At 45.4% G+C, this 18,825-nt stretch overlaps 1 protein-coding gene across 1 annotated transcript in view; it reads right to left on the reverse strand.

Annotated features, from left to right (window-relative positions):
- VDAC3 (voltage dependent anion channel 3) overlaps positions 1-18,825 on the reverse strand; it is a 50,788-nt gene that overhangs the window by 13,306 nt on the left and 18,657 nt on the right. The window contains exons 4-5 of the mRNA XM_078666223.1: positions 11,732-11,884; positions 10,795-10,847 (exon numbers count right to left, since the gene is read on the reverse strand). Of these exons, the coding sequence (XP_078522349.1) occupies positions 10,795-10,847; positions 11,732-11,884 (206 nt within the window). The remainder of the gene's footprint in view (positions 1-10,794; positions 10,848-11,731; positions 11,885-18,825) is intronic.

The raw sequence follows: 18,825 nt of genomic DNA on the forward strand, positions 1-18,825 counted from the left end.
AGATGAGCTAAATGCATAAGGGTTTTCGCCATCTCTCTCCAACTAATCTCTAGGTTCTACTCTGGGCTTCAACATCTCACTTTCCCGCGCAGAATAGTTAAATCTGTCAACTGTCACCTTCACTCACTTATAAAGATGAGACACTTACAATTGTCTATCCATCTGGAAAAGGCAACACCTGCTTTGTCATTTCTCTACTAAACTTTGGAAATATCATACTAGTAGGCAGACCTCAGTTTCCACACGCCCACTAAACGCAGATCTACAATTCCACAACCAGTCTTATTTACAAAAGATAATGTGATCACGTCTCATCTATACTAGCAAACTTGCACTGGTAAGTCATGGAAATTAGGATCCAATTCCAGATCTGCTGACTGGTGTATAAAACTATTCACCTAAACAAATAACCCTATTTAGCCTAATTACTCACCAACTCAGTTAAAGAGAACTCTGGAGCAAGAACTCCTTATAGCTGGTAAAATCGACATTTGTCAGACTTTGTTCGAGGGGCCACGGAACAGACAGGAGCTACTGAGCCCCAAACAAGATGGTTGGGGTTGTTTGCCCCTGGGGTCCACACCACTACCTGCAAACTGGTAATCGTTCTCCATCCTGCTATTGAGCGATCCTGCTATTACCATTCACCAACCCTCTAAGAGTTCAGCCAAAGATTAGACTCTGGTGCAGAAGACTCAAAAGTTGTCACTGGTTCCTGGGGCAACTCATTTAATTGTCTTTAATGTTCTTGTTTCACATAATCTCAAGCAGGCCTGCCTGTGCCTTAGTCTATTGCCCCCTTTGTAGGCCCAGTTTACTTGCTTTGTTCTCTGTACTCAAGGCAATGTGATGGATGCAGATTTAACAATAGCCCTCAGGGCTTGAATCTTTTCTCTTGGCCAAGCCATTGCAGCAGCCTCACTCAGGACAAGGTTTACAAGGCCGCCTCAGGAAGGCAGCTTGGGCAGCGGCACCAGAGTACAGCAGCACGGCCATCATGTTCGACTGCAGTCCGGCGCTGGACTGTGGAAGCATCCACATAAAGTTCTTTGCGGTGGTGATTTTAGGGGCAGTTGCAGCCTCTGGGATGAACAGGATTGCCCACTTCAGCTTCGACTCGTATATGTCCTTGTCCTCGGCACCAGCAGAACCATTCTCTCGAGCTTGTGGCGGACTGCCTGCCTACATGGTAGGACATGCTCTGGTAATGTCTTGGTGCAGTTCATGCCTGAACTGCGCAGAGACCACATTTAAAGCACTGATCTCTCCTATATTGCTCTCATGGGTCGTCCATTTTCTCTGGGGCTCCTCAATCCAGGAACACACCTGGCCTCTCCTCACCAGTCTCTCTTCCTGCAGGGTCAGGCACACTTCCTATCAGGGTCAGGCACACTTCCTATCTCATCAGGCAGGCTTCTAAGTTCTTTAGGCAGACTATCATCTTATCCAACAAAAAGTGTTGATTTCCGGTGATGTCCACACACATCTGGGAGACAGGCTGTCAGGCAGACACTAGTCCTGGCTATAGAGCAGCTCTTAAGAGTACTCTGTGGAGCACTCGCTTCCTTGGTCAAGAAGAACTTGGACTGGAATAAAGTGGGATGGTTTGGTTCCCAATTTAATACACCTTTTCCAGACAGGGGAGGTGGATCCAGTGTCTACGGCTTCAGGACTGGTTTCGGTTGTTCTCTTTCAAATGTCCTTTCCGGGCTGCACTCTAGGCATACACTTTGAGCTAAAGCGATTTTTCTCACAGCAGACAGTAAGGGGATGGCTCAAGCAGGAGTACTCAAAATAGGGGCAACATGCACCTGGCTGTCACAATCCTTCCTGCAGCAGTAATAACTATAGGCAAAAGGATAGGCTCTCCCAAGAAATGTCCTTACCACGCACAATGGAAAATGCATTTCTACACCTCACTCCTACCATTCACCACATAGCAGTGCTCACAAAGGATTAATGAGCAGTTCTTTGCTAACAAGGTCCTTGGGAAATTTCTAAAGGTAAGCTGGTCTTCATGCTTTTCGCTTCAGTTTTAGGGTCTCCGCCCACAATAGTGCAGGCAATATACTTTAACCTTCTGAAGAAACTATATTCACTCTCCATCTTGTGCCATGCTGAAATTAGGGGCATTCAAAATAGATCCCACTAATCCCAAAACAGAGACAGACAGACAGACACACATTAAACACAAATGGTTCATATGCACACGGAATGTCAGAGCATGGTTCTGAGTTTCACATATAAGCAGTACTTTACATGAGAGTGGTTAGTAGGCTACACAGACAGAGAAAAAAGTCTGGTTGTATTACAGGTTCACAATACACGGTGCACTACCATGACTGCTACTTGTCATGCACCCAGTGTATGGTCAGTAGGTCTCAAGATAGAACCTAGACCTCACATTGCCAGAGACAGGCCTATGCCTCTACACACAGACACACTAGATTAGCGTGACGTCAGAGCCAAAATAACTAAAGATACCAATTTAACACACAGCCAGGCATTCAGGGCAGGGGTACACACCTTTTTAACATGCAGAGTACAGTCCCTGTCCCAACAAGATTTACATCCTCATTAGCCCAAAAACCCTTTACAGAAGCTGCAACAACTCTATGGGACTAGCAGTTGGTTCATTTAGAAATTCCACACATTTTAATTCCCAGACACAATTATGATCTCGCCGTTTTCAGCCCTTCCTGAAATATCACAAGTATTTTGTTGTATTCAATCGAACCAGTAAATCATTGTTTTCAAATACTTGTTCTTTAACCTGCTACAAATTAGTGATAAGATACTTAGATCTCAATAAATCTAGTTATGATATTCTTATGCAGTGCTGCTATTTGAAATAGGTAAATAAAACTGTTCAGTCTTACTGTTTGGTGTGAGGAAACAGTGGCTACCCATGACTAGGGAAGGGGATACACTTTAGATGCACCCTCACGAATAAGCAGAGCCTTGTGCTTGGCTGCTGAACGTCAATAAAAAGGTGGAGTAGCTCCAGATAATTCAGATTGTTGAGTCCACTGGGTGGTGGTGAATCAAAGAAGGCCAGACACAGTCAAAGAGGGGCTGCAGGATACAACTTTCACTGTGCCGCAAGTACGTTTGTCCCTCAAATATGTTTTTGCTACTTCTTTGACATTTTTGGATTTGGAAGCAAGTTTTGGATGCAATGAGAATTAAAGTAAAGTAATGAATATGCTACTTACCAGTATGCATCTGTTCTTGGCATGTAGGGCTGCTGACATTCATATCTATAGCATAGATCGCCGCCTAGTGTTGGGTCCGGATGATTGCACATTGTTGTCCTGGAAGAGTCTTCGAAGTATCACAAGATAGGTGGCTCCTCCCCTGGACTACAGTGCGCATGGGCATCGACTCCATCCCCAGATTGTTTTTAGCCATTGTGGCGAAGATGGAGTGTAACAGTGTGAGCAATGACCATGCTAAGAGTAAGTGTAAATTCTGCAGCCGCTACAGTCGCCGGGGAGGAGGGTGGGCGATATGAATGTCAGCAGCCCTACATGCCAAGAACAGATGCATACTGGTAAGTAGCATATTCAGTTTGAGGCATGTGGGCTGCTGAATTCATATCTATAGCATAGAATATACAGCAGTCCCTCCATTAGCGGCGGCCGCCTGTGCCAGCTGCAGACGTTTGAAAAAGTGTTTTTAGAACAGCCTGCCCTACAGCTGCTTGGAGTGCACATCTACACAGTACTGTTTTGTAAATGTGTGTGGGGTAGACCATGTGGCTGCTCTACAAATGTCTTCTAAAGGGATATTTCCAAGGAAAGCCATGGAGGCCCCCAACTTGCGGGTGGAGTGGGCTCTTGGGGGGATTGTTAAAAGTGCGCTTAGCCTTGTGATAGCAAATTTGAATACACTTAACGATCCACCTGGCTATACCGGCTTTGGAAATGGGGTTGCCCTTGTGTTGTGCGGAAAAGGCAACAAAGAGTTGTTTCGTCTTCCTAAAATCTTTGGTTCTATCGATGTAGTACATCAAAGCCCTTTTGACGTCAAGAGTGTGGAGCATTCTTTCTGCCACTGACTCAGGATTTTGGAAGAACACAGGCAGTTCAATAGTCTGATTGACATGGAACTGTGAAACCAACCTTTGGAAGAAATTTAGGGTTAGTGCGCAGCACCACCCGGTTGGAGTGAATTTGTATGAATGGCTCCTGTACAGTGAGCGCCTGGAGCTCACTAACACGTTGCAGTGACATAATGGCTATCAGGAAAGCCAGTTTCCATGTTAAGAACTGAATTTCGCAAGAATGTAGAGGCTCAAAAGGTGGACCCATCAGTCGGGTGAGGACCACATTAAGATTCCATTCAGGAGCAGGTGGGGTCCTGGGAGGAATGACTCGTTTGAGCCCCTCTAGAAAAGCTTTAATGGCAGGCACTCTGAAAAGGGAGATAAGCCGCTATGGCGGATAAATGTATTCGAATGGAAGCATATGCCAGATTGCATTTGTAAAGATGTAACAGATAACAAATGATGTTGTGCGTGGACGCATCAAGCGGGTCAATGTTGTGGTCTACGCAATAAATCACAAACCGCTTCCATTTTGCTGCGTAGCATGCTCTGGTGGTGTGCTTTCTTGCCTCCCGTATGATATCCATGCAGTCAGGAGTCAAGTTGAGGTAGCCAAACTCTAAGACCTCAGGAGCCAGATCGCCAGATCGCCAGGTTGAGCTGTTGCGGATCTGGGTGCTGAATGTCGCCATGGCTCTGTGTCAAAAGTCTGGGTGTGAGGTGCAGCCTTTGATGCGGTACCACGGAAAGTTCTAGAAACGTGGTGTACCATGGTTGGCGTGCCCACGTTGGAGCAACCAGGATGAGCGTCATCGAGTGTTGCCATAGCTTTCGTGCCACCAGCGGTATTAGAGGTGTTGGGGGAAAAGCGTACGCAAATTTGCCTGACCAGTTCATCCATATCGCATTGCCCTGCGACTGTGGGTGCGGGAACCTGGCGGCAAAGCTTTGGCATTTGGCGTTTTCCCTTGTGGCGAACAGGTCTATCTCTGGATGACCCCACTGCTGGAAGTACGGGTGGAGTACTGATGGATGTATCTCCCACTCGTGCATTTGGTGGCTGTACCTGCTGAGCAGATCCGCCATCTGATTGTCCTTGCCTGGGAGGTGTTCCGCCATGAGGAAGATGTTCCTCTGAATGGCCCACTTCCACATGCTCTGAGCCAGATGAGAGAACTGTGGAGAGTGTGTACCTCCTTGCTTCTGAATGTAGTACATGGCTGTCATGTTGTCCGTCCGGATCAACACGACTTTGTTGCACAGATGTACCTTGAATGCCTTCATTGCCATGAAGATTGCCATCAGCTCTAGGTGGTTGATGTGCATCTTCCTTTGCTGCGTCGTCCATAGTCCCTGCACTGTGTAGTGGAGCACATGAGCCCCCCAACCCTGGAGAGAAGCGTCCGTCGTTAGGATGATCTGTGGAACAGGCTCCTGGAACGGTCGGCCCTTGCAAAGGTTGTGTGGATTCCACCAATGCAGAGAGTTGTATGCACGACCGGTCACCAACACTAGGTCTTTTAACTGTCCGTGAGCCTGATTCCACTGACGTGCCAAGCACTCTTGAAGCAGACGCATATGTAGTCTCGCGTGCGGGACTATGAAGATGCAGGAGGCCATCATGCCTATCAACTGCATGAACACTCGTGCTGGGAGCGAGTGTTGCGGTCTGAATTTCTGTATTAGCAATTGAATGCTGTTGATCCTCACAGAATTCGGCTGCGCTGTGGCCGCCAGAGTATCTATTATCGCGCCCAGATACTGCCGCACATGGGCTGGCTGAAGGTGTGACTTTGGATAATTTAGTGAGAATCCCAGATCGTGAAGAAGGTGAATGGTATGGGACATGTTGGCAGCGCACTGCTGGGCCGACTTTGCTTGGACAAGCCAGTCGTCTAGATAAGGGTAGACGTGAACTTTTTGCCTCCTGAGGTGCGCAGCCACTGTCGCTAGACACTTTGTGAACACCCTGGGCGCTGTGGTCACTCCGAAAGGGAGGACTTTGAATTGGTAATGCTGATTCTGAATGGTGAATCTTTTTATTTTCTGTGTGACGGATGTAGTGGAATGTGAAAATATGCATTTTTTAGATCTAATGTTGCGAGGAAGTCCCCCTGATTGAGCAACGGAAGAACCTGCTGCAGCGTGAGCATATGAAAGTGTTCTGAGAGAATGTACTGGTTTAGGGGTCTGAGGTCCAATATGGGTCGGAGGGACCCGTCTTTCTTTGGGATCAAGAAGTACAGGGAGTACACTCCCGAGCCTCTTTGTTCCACTGGTACGAGCTCGATTGCCCCTTTTTGCAGCATGACGAGCACCTCTTGCTGCAATAAGTGCAAATGCTCTGTGGACATAGGACGGTGTTTTGGGGGGATGTTGGGTGGAGTGGATGTCCAGACAATAACCGTACTGGATAAGCTTTCTGACCCACCTGTCTGTGGTGATGGATGTCCAGACTGGCAGGAACTGTTGGAGTCTCCCCCCGACTGGTGTTGTATGGTCGGGGAGCAGTGAGAAGGCGTCACTGTTTGTTGGCGGCGGAGGATCGGGAGTTGTTGTTTCCACGACCTCTGCCCTTGGCGCTGTTTCCGCGATAGCCACCTCTACTCTGTTTGTTGTATGAGGTTTGTTCACCACTTTTAGTGTACTGTGTTTGCTGGGACATCTGGCCTCTGGAAACACCTCTATTGCTTGAGCGACGAAAAGTACTACCCCTGAACTGCTGGGACTGGAGAGCCCCCATAGACTTTGCAGTCTCGGTGTCTTTTTTGATTTTTTCCAGGGTGGTGTCCACCTCAGGTCCAAATAAGTGATCAGGGTTGACAGGCTGATTTAGGATGGTGGTTTGTATCTCCGGCTTGAACCCGGAGATTCTGAGCCAGGCCTGACGCCGCAACATTACACTTGTGTTAATGGCCCTGGCCGCGGTGTCCGCTGCGTCCAGTGCACACTTAATAGAAGCATTTGAGATGAGTTTCCCTTCTTGAATGAGCATCTCTGCTGCCTCCTTATATTCATCTGGCAAGTGTTGTAACAGGGTTTCAAGTGTATCATAATGTGCCCGGTCATATCTGGCCAAGAGTGCCTGCGTGTTAGAAATGCGCCAGATATTGGCCGCTTGAGCCGCCACCCTCTTCCCTGATGCTTCTAGCACCTTAGATTCCTTGTCAGGGGGAGAAGCATCACCAGTAGTTTGTGAATTTGCCCTCTACCGGGCATTAGAAACTAGAGAGTCCAACAGCAACTGGCCCTTGATGTAGGTAGGGTCGCCAGGTGCCGGCTTGTACTTTTTTTTTCAATTCTGGGGTTTATAACCCTGGCACGTGTGGGTTCTTTAAAAATGTCTGCAGCATGTTTTAAGACACCCTTCAGCATTGGCAGAGTCTTTACGGTCTTTTCAGAGGTGGAAACGGTGTCAAACAGAAAGTCTACTTCAATAGGGTCAGCATGAAGCTGGACGTCATGATTCTTGGCTGCCCTCTCAATAAGCGCATTAAATGCTGCAGAATCCTCAGTAGAGGAGGTTTTGACAGTATACACTTGAGTGTCTGGGGCAGTTTGTGGATCCCCTGGGTCCGCAGCATCTGCCCATGTGTCATGCTGATCTTCAGGATCAGTGTCGGCAGGGTAGTTGTATTCATCATAGTCACCTTCCCCAGCCTCCACATCCGAGTAATTGGGCGAGATTGGAGCAGTGTCCCGAGCACGTGGATTAATCAGTTCAACAAGAACTGGGGAATCTGTGGAATCCTTTTTCTTCTACAAAGGAATTGTGTAGGACTCCATAGGCTGTGCCGGTGTGATCTTTCGCTTGTAGATGGAAAGTTTACCGGTGTCGGCGTCGATAAATTGTTCAGACTGCTCCTCCAGTAGGGGTTGTCGATGCTTTGTGCCTACAACTGCAGGGGTAGGCTTCGGCTCCGTGGATACCTTCATGGACGCCTTGACGACCTTCTTGGGCGCGAACGCCTTCGGCGCTACTTTTGGCGGCAGCGTGAACTGAATCGGCGCCGTCGACTTTTGCGGTTTGGCGGCAGGCTTCGGGGTGGAAGTATCCTTCGGATCGACTGCGGAAGCCTTGTCCTTAATGCACTGCAAGGAGTCCGACACCTGCTTCGTGAAGGATGCGGACGGTGTCGCCGAGCCAACAGGTGCTCTCGAGCAACTACTATGTGCGGACTCGACGGTAGCAGTACTTTTGGCCTTGTCCGGCCGACGTGGATGATCGACAGCTTTTGGAGCTCCGAGTCCTTTGTCTGTGTCGACGGCCTTTGGCGTCGACGGCCTTGACAAGCGCTTTCGGTGCCACAGACTTCGTCTCGACGCCCTTGAGTGACTTCACCGGTTCGACAACCTTCTTTGGCTTAGTCAGCACCGACAGGTCCGAAGACCTGGAGCCGACCAAGGCGACAGGCGCTTTCTGTTTCGACGGCGCCTCTATCACTTTTGGTTTTGTCGAGACCGAAGCTTTCACTTTCGGTTTCGATTTGACCAATGGCGGCTCCGTAAAAGTGTCCGTAGCCGGGCCCGGAGGCGAGACCGTGAATCTAGGTGCAAGATCTTGGGTAAGGCCATGTGGCGATCCCTCGACCTGAGCCTTAGTTATTGTCCGAACGGGGCATAGCTCTTCGCCTGAGCTATCTTCCGTGGCCCCATAGGCCTCATCGTCGTCTCTTACCTCGTCGACGATTTCTTCTGCATTGAGCATTTCTACGTCTGCATCGTAGTTGGAGTCGATCTCTGCCGCTGGATTGGAAATCGGCTCTCGATCTTCCTGCTCGTCTGCCTCTTCTCCCTCGGTATCGAAAATGTTCATCGGGTCAGGTGTCGTCTGCTGGGCCTCCTGGCGCGCCACGCGCCGAAGTCGAATCGTCTTCTTGGAGCGAAAACGAGAACAAGCCATACAGTTGGCTTCATCGTGATCCGGCGACAGGCACTTGTTGCACACCGGGTGGACATCGATGTGGGGATTCTTCGAGTTACACACGGGGCACCTTTTGAACGGGCTCCGTTCCATGATGTGTCGTCGAATAAGGCTTGTTGCGTTGGCCGGGCCTCGAGCACCGAAGAGCCACGCGACTCCTCTGGATGCCCGACTCGGGAACTGAGCCGGTACAGAGCTGGGCACCGAATGCAAGACAATACCGACGATATGGGAAAGGGCTTTGGGCCGAAAAGAAAGTTTTTATCGAATCCGAACTTGAGTGATCAAATATGCATCCGAACCCAATGGCGGAAAAAAACAATCTGGGGATGGAGTCGATGCCCATGCACACTGTAGTCCAGGGGAGGAGCCACCGATCTCGTGATACTTCGAAGACTCTTCCAGGACAACAATGTGCAATCATCCGGACCCAACACTAGGCGGCGATCTATGCTATAGATATGAATTCAGCAGCCCACATGCCTCGAACTTTAATGTTAGCTCATGGTGTTCTTTACAGGTGGTGTGAGAAAATGTCTCTTTTGACATGGCTAGCTTCCACTTTTTGCCTGGACATTTATGTGGTTTCCATTTTAGTGCTCAGGTACCTACCAACCAGGTACCCTTTGCCAGTGCTTCTTCACTAAAACTATTTCCCAATTGCCCCTTCAGTCCCCTGTAAGTCCCTGGTAAATGGTACCCAAGTTATTGGGACTGCATAAGGTCCCACTAGGCACCCCTAACCTAGGCCAGGCACTGCCCACAGCATGCTTGGCCCGGTGCAGACAAAACCACAAAGTCAACATGGCACACTGCCTGTGTGCCATGCCAACAAGCACTGTCTAAGGTATAGGAAAGTCACCCCTCTAGCAGGCCTTACAGCCTAAGGCAGGGTGCACAATACCCCAATTAAGGGCATAGCTGCACGAGTCCATTCTTAGATATTGGAAGTGCCAGGGAAGTCATAGGGTACATGGGCTGGAAACTCGACAACTCTAGTTCCCCAGCACCATAATGGCTTTTCTGAACCCAGGAGTGTTTGGTACCAAACAACTCCGCTCAAAAAACCCACACCGATGGCAGTGTGGGATTTACTGAACTATGTACTCAGAGGCGATTCCTCCTTCAGTGTGTGTTTTTAACACATTAGGGATCCCGAAGAATTAGTGTATATTTCTGGAGAGGGATTCACAGCGATCATGGGTAATCTCAGCAGACTGCAAGCAACTTAATAATCAGCCAATTATTTCTAGCCAATATTACAAGTGGAGTAAGGGCTTCTTATAAGAAATCCTTCCGATTCATGGCAAAAGTGGCCTTCGGAAATCGCAAGGTTACCTGGGTTTGCGCGGTCAAAAAGATTCACATTTGAAATCCTAGGCTCTGGTGCTGTAACAGATACCAAAGCTCAGAATGGAACTGGATGGGGAGAAGTTTTCCTCTTTAAGCTTCTAGGATTATACACCAATGCTACAACATTCTGTCAGCAACTTAATTACCTTGAGCTGTACTTCAGACACAACTAGTTAATTACAAAAGTCAGGTCTAGACCTAGCACAAAGAATCATCTGTCATTCTCAGTGTCTAATATACTATTCTGATGACTTTCAAGGGACTACGTGAATCAACTCTCAAGAGAGTCACAATACGGTAGAGATATAGGCAGCATACATCAAAAATTAGCAAAACAACATTTAATTGGACGCTGTCCAGCTGGTCCAGTATCTCATGTGGAAATCATGCACTAGAGCTGAAGTTCAGTCTTTCTGCCTCAATCATAATGTTCTTTGCAAAGCTGGTGGCATCAAGTATGAAGACTCACCCAGTGTTGGGAACAAATGTTGCATCAAAGGCCAGCTTTAATCCATTCGCCAACTACAGAGAAAAGATAGTCTGTTACACTGTGTTTCATCTCATTACAATCTGTAGCTAGCATACCCTGTCACACCTAGATCACACACTGCAAGAGTAGCCCCATAATCCAAACACATTACATTCAAGGTATTCCCTATGACCGTGCAAATCTTCCTCTTATCGAGCTGCCAGCGGCCATGTTCCACGCTTAACTCACTCTTCCGTTGCCCTCCCTAATATTATGTTCCCCCACGGCATGCGTTTGCCTGCTCCTCTGCAAATATACCCACCCCTATGGAGCACAGTACTATTCAGACATGCTAATCCACAGAACTCTCTATTCTCCACGTGCCTGATGACCATCAAGCGATTGTCACATGAACTGTTGATATCTCAGTCCTCACGGACTAGTTTGCTTTTCTGACCTGCTCTTTCCCAGTTCTTTATTAATGCTAATCTAATTCACTCCTCTCCATCTTGATGGACTGTCAAATGCGCTACAGTGGCCATCTTCTTGCCCAATGGCTGACAATCTATTCTCAACACATTCCCAAGATTTCCCCACACTCCCCACTATCAATCACTGCAGTACTTTTTTTTGCTTACTCTCCAGGGTCTCTTTTTCAACCAATAACTGCAGGGACGTTTTTGCTTGCTCTTCTGAAGCTTTTCTCCCTAAATGCCAGTGACTAGCATGTGGTGATCACGTGTTACTTCATGATCCCATGCATCTCAATGGCTAACATGGTCTTCTAGCCTCGTCTTCCGTGACCCTGTGCATCACCAGTGCCCAGTGTGCTGTTTTGACCTGTTCTTTCTTGCCCTCCCAATCACGATAGCAATCATGCGGCTTTGGGCTGGTATTACATACGCTGCATCACAGCAGACTACAGTTCATGACTCACCTGATCTTCCATGGCTATCTCAGTGGCCAGGGTGTTGTCTGTGTTCCATTTCTGGGTGTAAGTCGTCCCCATTTTCTCGAATTTGTATTTGGTTTCTAGCTGGCCTGTGGCTTTGCCAGTTTCAATGTTAGAAGAACCAAAACTTGTGAATTCCTGGCAAAAAAACAACAAAAACAAATTAAACGAAGACAAGATGCTATTACACACCGATCATTGAAGCAAAAATCAACACAATCTTCACAAACATAAACTGGTTCACAGAACGAAAAACTGCAACAATGACATGCTTCTCACCTGAGTGATCTGAAAATGGGTTCCTTGCTAGCGGATAAAAGCTAGCATGATGCAATTCGCCATATATTCGCCTGGATGCAACATTATAGAAGAAATAAGAGCTTGTGTGGTGCTTTTTGGGAGTTCTGCATTGTGGTGCAAATAAACTAACTGAATCTCCACTCCTCCAGACCACACTGAGGATGTAGAGGGGCACTCTGACGAAGATGTGGATATATGGATTACAAATGGCAAAAGGAATCTGGACTTAGTGTGTTTTGCAACATACTGACAATCACTGGCCCGGGCACCTGTGTTGTAAATAAAACAGCGGTATTATTAAGCATTAGCTGAAGCCATAATGCATCAGTCCAAATATCTAGTATAGGGATTTCATTTTGTATTTCGAGTCCACCATTTTCATGCCCTACATTGCCATGTGCTCAATGTTCTGATTGTCCTACCTCTCTGCCAGTTACACTGTGGATTCTACCTAGCAACAGTTATTATTAGTCCTTCTTGAGAGTGTAGCGCATGCTCAGCAGAAGTAACAGTTGTTCCTTATTAGCATAGCCCTCCCATGTTCTAGAAATACTGTTAGCTCCACCCACTGATATATTTGGAAATGTCCTTACGTGGTTGTAACCTCTGTCTAAGCTGTAAACTGAACCCCTTCCACTGTGTATAAAAGGGGCCATGTGCTTGTATTCAGTGTGCTACTCTGTACAATACTGTAGAAGTGTTGTGGAGGTTGTATCACCACCTTTAAAGGTTTATTAAACTATGTTTTTGTATTTCCAGTTTCCTTGCCAACTTCATTTGTAAGTCTAAGGACTTTGTACACAGAAGGGCGAACCCTTTCGGTACCTTTGGGCCTTGCTGAGGCCTGAACTCATCACCTGTACGTTGTTCAAGAAAATTGGAAGACCATGACCAAAGTTTGGAGAATGAGGAATCAGACTGAAAAACCAAGGACTCTTGTTCAAATAAGATGAGCCCAGTTCATCCAATCAAAACAAAGTGAAGGTAGTCCTAGCACTTCTCACATGGGTGCTAGGCGGAACAGAGGAAAAAAACACAACAAAAACAGAAGAATTAAACTCCTCCCCTTAAGCTGAACTGTTTAAGGACGTGCTGAAGATTAAGCACTGGAAAAGGCAGAGTTGGAATTGTTAGTTGATCGGCCAAAGAGTTGTATACCAGTAATGGACCGGTATAGACTTGTTTTTTATGTTTATCATTCTTTTTAGGCTCTGTATGCGCACAAGAAAGGAATGTCAAAGCAAATTCTGATATTGTTTAAACTGCAGGGGTGTGGAATTTAATAACATATCTACTTGTCCATGGGACGGGTGGCTTCATAAATCTACTTGTCCTGTAACAAAATCCGTTAGCCCCTTTTCTGCCATGTAATGCTGTAACAGATTATGGCAGCAATCTTGTTATAAAAGAGCTCAGACATAGCCTCTCTGATTATGCCAGGATTCATGGGAATCATTCCCATATGTTGCCACGTTTCCGCAGATCTAAATACTGGAGCTGAAGGTAGTAGCAAGCAATCGTTCCAGGGTTGTAATGCACTTTTGAGTCTGTGCAAACCTACTAACTTGCATGTTGTAAGGGTTTTCACCAACTCTTTTCTAATCTTTTCCCATATTGAGAAGGGTTGGAACTTTACTTCTGACAATGGCAGATGTGAAACTTCTTCAGGGCTGGGCAAAAACTGGAGGAAAAGTGAACTTTCAAACACTCAGATTTTTGCATGAGCAAAACTACACAAGCATATTTGATCATGCTAAAATACAGGTCACAAATATTTTCTACGAGTACTATTTCTAGGCCTACTTCTGTAAATTCCTTTGAATTCGTGAAAGTTATCGATCTCCTCTTAATGCAAAGACAGATACCATGGGTGCGCGTTTGAGACTTTCTTTAATAATTGTACCCCTAATTAGATCTGGTGTTAACCATGACCTTTTGTGTGTACTAAAATGTTGGCTCTCTCGGTCTATCGGCTGGTTTCACTGTGAGTGAAAGCATTCTGCTCTTTCACAAGCAGCATATCTGCACACACAGTAGTTTTGTTCAGTGCCAGGAACTACTGTGGCAATGTGTGCTTTTTGAGACCAAAAACAATTTTTGCTTTTGCCAATGTTTGTTATAACTATGAGGCCGAGCAGCTCCCACACCAATAAGGTTTTACATAAACCATGCCAAAAGAAGTCGCACATTAACAAATCAAAAAGGCTGACCACCAATTTCAGACCTGTTGGCTTTGCAAATGTTTGTTTATTTTTTTACACTGATTTTCTGTTATGAAGATCTTTGGGAAATACTAGCAAAGAGCAACACATTTTACCAAACGATGCTGCGCGGAAATGGTACCTAATATTTTACAGTAGTTTAGCTACTTTATTTTGAAAGCTAAGACTCATCAATCTTGCTTTGGAGCTTCTGCAAATATTTGCATCGAATCAGAAAGCATTCTGGGAGAATTATACATAGCCTCATATTGCTAAACTTTCAAAATGTGTGTACACATTTTGATACTGGAACCACTGTCAGTGGTGCAGTCCGATCTTTCAACATTTACTTCGAGCGCTCATCCTAATATTAAAGGCTTTGCATTCATGAACCATAAATACAAGTTTGAACAGCTTTAACACATGGACACAAACATTACCTTAACTGCAGACAATGCCCTTCCCTTATCCATAATATGTTTACTGTAAACTGGAAGCCAAAGGAGTTGTGCTGTAGGGTTGGGCCTACTTGTCCCAAGGACAAAATACACATTAAAACGTGTTGCCTTTGACCCAAACAATATGTCCTGGGCGTCAGGCTATAGGAATTCCACATCCCTGAAACAATGGGTTTACTTTGAAAATTATGTTTTATCACCTCTTTACAGTGCCCCATTCAGAAACAAGAGCAACGTGGGATCCTAAGTAACACTGCTACTAACCAAGTGGTAGCAAGAACACAGAACACGACTGACTGAACTGCCAATTGGAGGATTTGGACAACAGCTCAACTATCTTTCTGGTCAAATGACTTTGGGAGTTTGATGAACTCCAGGGTGCTCTAATCTGGTCTAGTAGTTCTGAGGGACAACAGTCCTAGTGGCACCTTCCGCGTCTTGTCAGACCTAAAAAGTCCTACTGCTAACTGATCCCCCTTGCACTTTCCTCATTTAGATACTCATAATTCTATGTGCCCCGTGTGAGCAGGAGAAAATGGACTGGGTACTATGGTAGCGGGTATTGGCCTTGTGATCTGTACCAAGAGACGTTCCTGATTCAGTGCTTTTTGCCAATACCAAATGCACACCCTTCCATCCTATCACAAACTTTCAAGTATCCATATGTACCTGTACCTTCTAGGACATAGAAGACTATTTCTTAGTGACCCCTGACACAGTTAGTCACCAAAAGAACTGGCCATGTCCTTTGCAACGCTCGAAGCTCAATGCAAGCTGCTGCATGCCTAATGGACATCAAAGTTCCATTTTTAGTTTCAGGATTAGCTTCAATCGGGGAAGTACCAGAGGAATGAAACGCTGCATTCTGCCTGTTGGGGCGGAAGAACACTATTGGTATGGCTGGCACATGAAAGCCACTTGCGCAAACAGGGCATTGCTAAAAATGTTTAAGTAACAGGATAAGTTTAAGGTGTTTTTCTGCTGCTGGAGCAGGCATTTCCCAAACTGCACCAGGATGCAAGATATATATATATCTTCCTACAATTAATACATAGATTTGTAATTGTTCAGTATTGGACCACTATGCTGCATCCTTTGCACATTGGTGCAAGTAATAATATGCTTTGTACAAAAATGCAGCTCATCTTACTGTAAATGTAGGACATAACTTCTTTCAAACCTATATCTTTAAAGACACCAGATTAAAGAGGATTTATAAGAGAAAGTCAATTTCGATGATCCTTAGCAGGTGAACAAACTGTTTTTGTAAAATGTGTAGATTTTTGTATTCATGGCAGGCCACCAATGAATGTACCAATCTCTTTACAAATTAAATAAGTATATACAAGTATACAAAATTCAGTTAAAGAAATAAGAAAAAGTGGAAATGAAAATGAGGCTAAGTGAATATAAGTAGTAAAAAAGGGAAAAACAGGTGCATCAAAAAGCATTTTTGAGTTATTTTCTTACCATCTTAGTGAAGAATCCAAAGTCAGCATAAAAGGGAAAGAAAAATGTAATGTTTGGAAGAGACCAATTAAAAAAACCATACTGTTTATTTTGTGAACATTTTTGAATGCAATCTGGTCTGGTGGAAGACAAGATGGCACATGGCAAGTGCAGCACAGGATGCCACGTGCCATCAGGAGACGGGTAAAAACATGGACTGCTACAGTAAGTTCTTAGCAGAATTAGCACAGCACATGAAGGCATGGTGACTTCATCACACAGAGCAGACATAGCACACGATGACACTCTACCTGTCACTCAGAAAAGGAAAAGCATAGACAACCACTGCGCCTCATTCACACGAGAGCTCAAGAAAAATCAAGTACAAACTGAATCATGATCACTCAACTCAAGCAGCCATAGAGCCTCCAATGCACAGTAAAGGCTACACTAACAGGCACTCGGCCTGAGACTCTAAGATCAGACAGTACGGGCAGCCATAGCTGTTTTAAAGTACAGATTTGGCATTTTGGCAGGCATGATAGGTTCATCAGGCAAGGACCATAAATTGAATTAACTTCATAGGGATTCATGTTATCTTCACCATTGACCCCCTCCCTCCTTTTAGCTTGTTTGCGTACCCTCCTTATGGAATGCTGTATTGTAACACTGCTCCGAAAAGATGCTGTAGCATTAAGATCTTTGAGGACTTTCATTCTTACACCTGTCTCAGCATGCCAGGCTCGGAGTCCACTATACATCCAACTTTTTTAAACATTAAATAAATTTGCATGGGTTTCATACAAAGCCATAGGGCAACAAGGTGTATCATGGAGGGATGGCAAGGTGAGTGTTGTGAATCAGTGAGAGGAATATCGAAGATTACCTGAATCACCATCACAGTAATTTCACATTTGTTCTCACATTAAGCTCCCCCACAGGGCAACAAGGTGTATCATGGAGGGATGGCAAGGTGAGTGTTGTGAATCAGTGAGAGGAATATCGAAGATTACCTGAATCACCATCACAGTAATTTCACATTTGTTCTCACATTAAGCTCCCCCACCTTACAATTCTATAAATTTAAAGGGTCCAAGGCAGGCAGAGAATATGCAGAACCAAGTCAAACGAATTACGCACATTTTCCTAGGCAAACTGTATAGCCACATCTAGATGAAAGATCTCAAGAGAAGCCTTTGCATATGGTGTAGCCCAGAAGGCTGTCCTGAATATTTCCAAGACTTGTCTCAAGGCTACTGATGCAGCCTTTGCTCAGCTGGAATGAGACAGAAGTTCCTAAAATAAGTAAACTCCGCAAATGTTGTAAAATTTAGAAATGCGGTCCACTATTCATCAGACAGTAGTTGACCTGGATGCTTTGTCGGCAGGGTTAGAGAGGAAAAGTTACAAATGGTAAAAAGATAACAGTTATCTGACAGACTTAGTGCTTTCTAAGAAAGAGCAGGGTGCAAATATAACCCTTGTTGAGATAGAACATGTGGGTAGCTTGGGATATCTAGAAATTAGTTCTTGTAAAGATGGAGATCTGAAAACCAGATCTGATAAGGCCTAGCTGAAGAGGACAATATCAGTTTGGTAAAGTGAAGTCTTCTGAACTGGACTACAGTCTTGCGGATAGGTGGAAATGGGGATACTCTGCGGGGGATGCCCTGAACAGAAATGCTCCCCTTTGAACTGACTTTTGATTGGCAAAACAGACAGGAGGACAGTTTGGCTTGACTTTGGTGGTGAAAGTCTGCAAGTCAAAATCCCATTATGTGACTCAAGTGGCATTTTCAATCCGGGCAACATTGCACTAGAAGATGAACTAGTTGTACTGAAATTCTGACACCACAACCTAATTTGACTGCAGGCAAAGGGCGAAATTGTGTGTATTACCCAGTTTCTTCAAGTAAAATACTGCATTGTTGTTTGCTCAAATCAGAACAATGCTATATTCACGTTGGCAAGTGGGTTAAAAGGCTGAGAAAAAAGATTTTAGTTAAACAGTGTTTGTGTGTGGTTTCCAGACTTTCCTCTTTAGAATATATGCATTCTAGATGGAGGAAATGTCCAAGATCAGTTAAGGTAATGGACGTCTTCTGTGCGTCAGCTTCTGATGGAGACGAGTATTGGGATCTTGGGTGAATTCCAGTACAGAAAGTACTTGAATTTACCAAACGGAAGCTTCTTAACAGGCAACGTCAGATTAAAATGGGCCCGTATCGAAAAATGTCATGGAAGGATCCAAGTAATAAAACGAGAATGGAGGGCAAACCAGCCGAGGGAGGATTACATTGAAGAACACAATTATTCAGTTAGAGAAGAGTACTCCCAAAAAGAAGACAAAGGAAAGGTAATATGGTCTGAGACGCAGGGAGGCCCTGTAGGACCAACGTCACAGAAGAAAAAAATGGGAAATCTTTCTCAAAAGCGTGAAGAGATCCAGAATAGTTCAAGACCCGACTACAAGGTGGAAAAACGGGAACATGTGACATGGGTGAAGCTAGTACCGCATGGAGTGCAATCGCTCAGGCAAGAGATTTAGGTAACAAAAATCTTAAAGCTACAAAATCATTTCAGAACATGTTCTCAGCCTGGACTGCTCAAAGTAGGGTTCCCAACCACATTGAGAAGGAGAAACAGTTGGACAAACTACAGCAGACAATGT

This window comes from Lissotriton helveticus, chromosome 11 (assembly GCF_964261635.1).
Source record: "Lissotriton helveticus chromosome 11, aLisHel1.1, whole genome shotgun sequence".
Taxonomy (NCBI): Eukaryota; Metazoa; Chordata; class Amphibia; order Caudata; family Salamandridae; genus Lissotriton; species Lissotriton helveticus.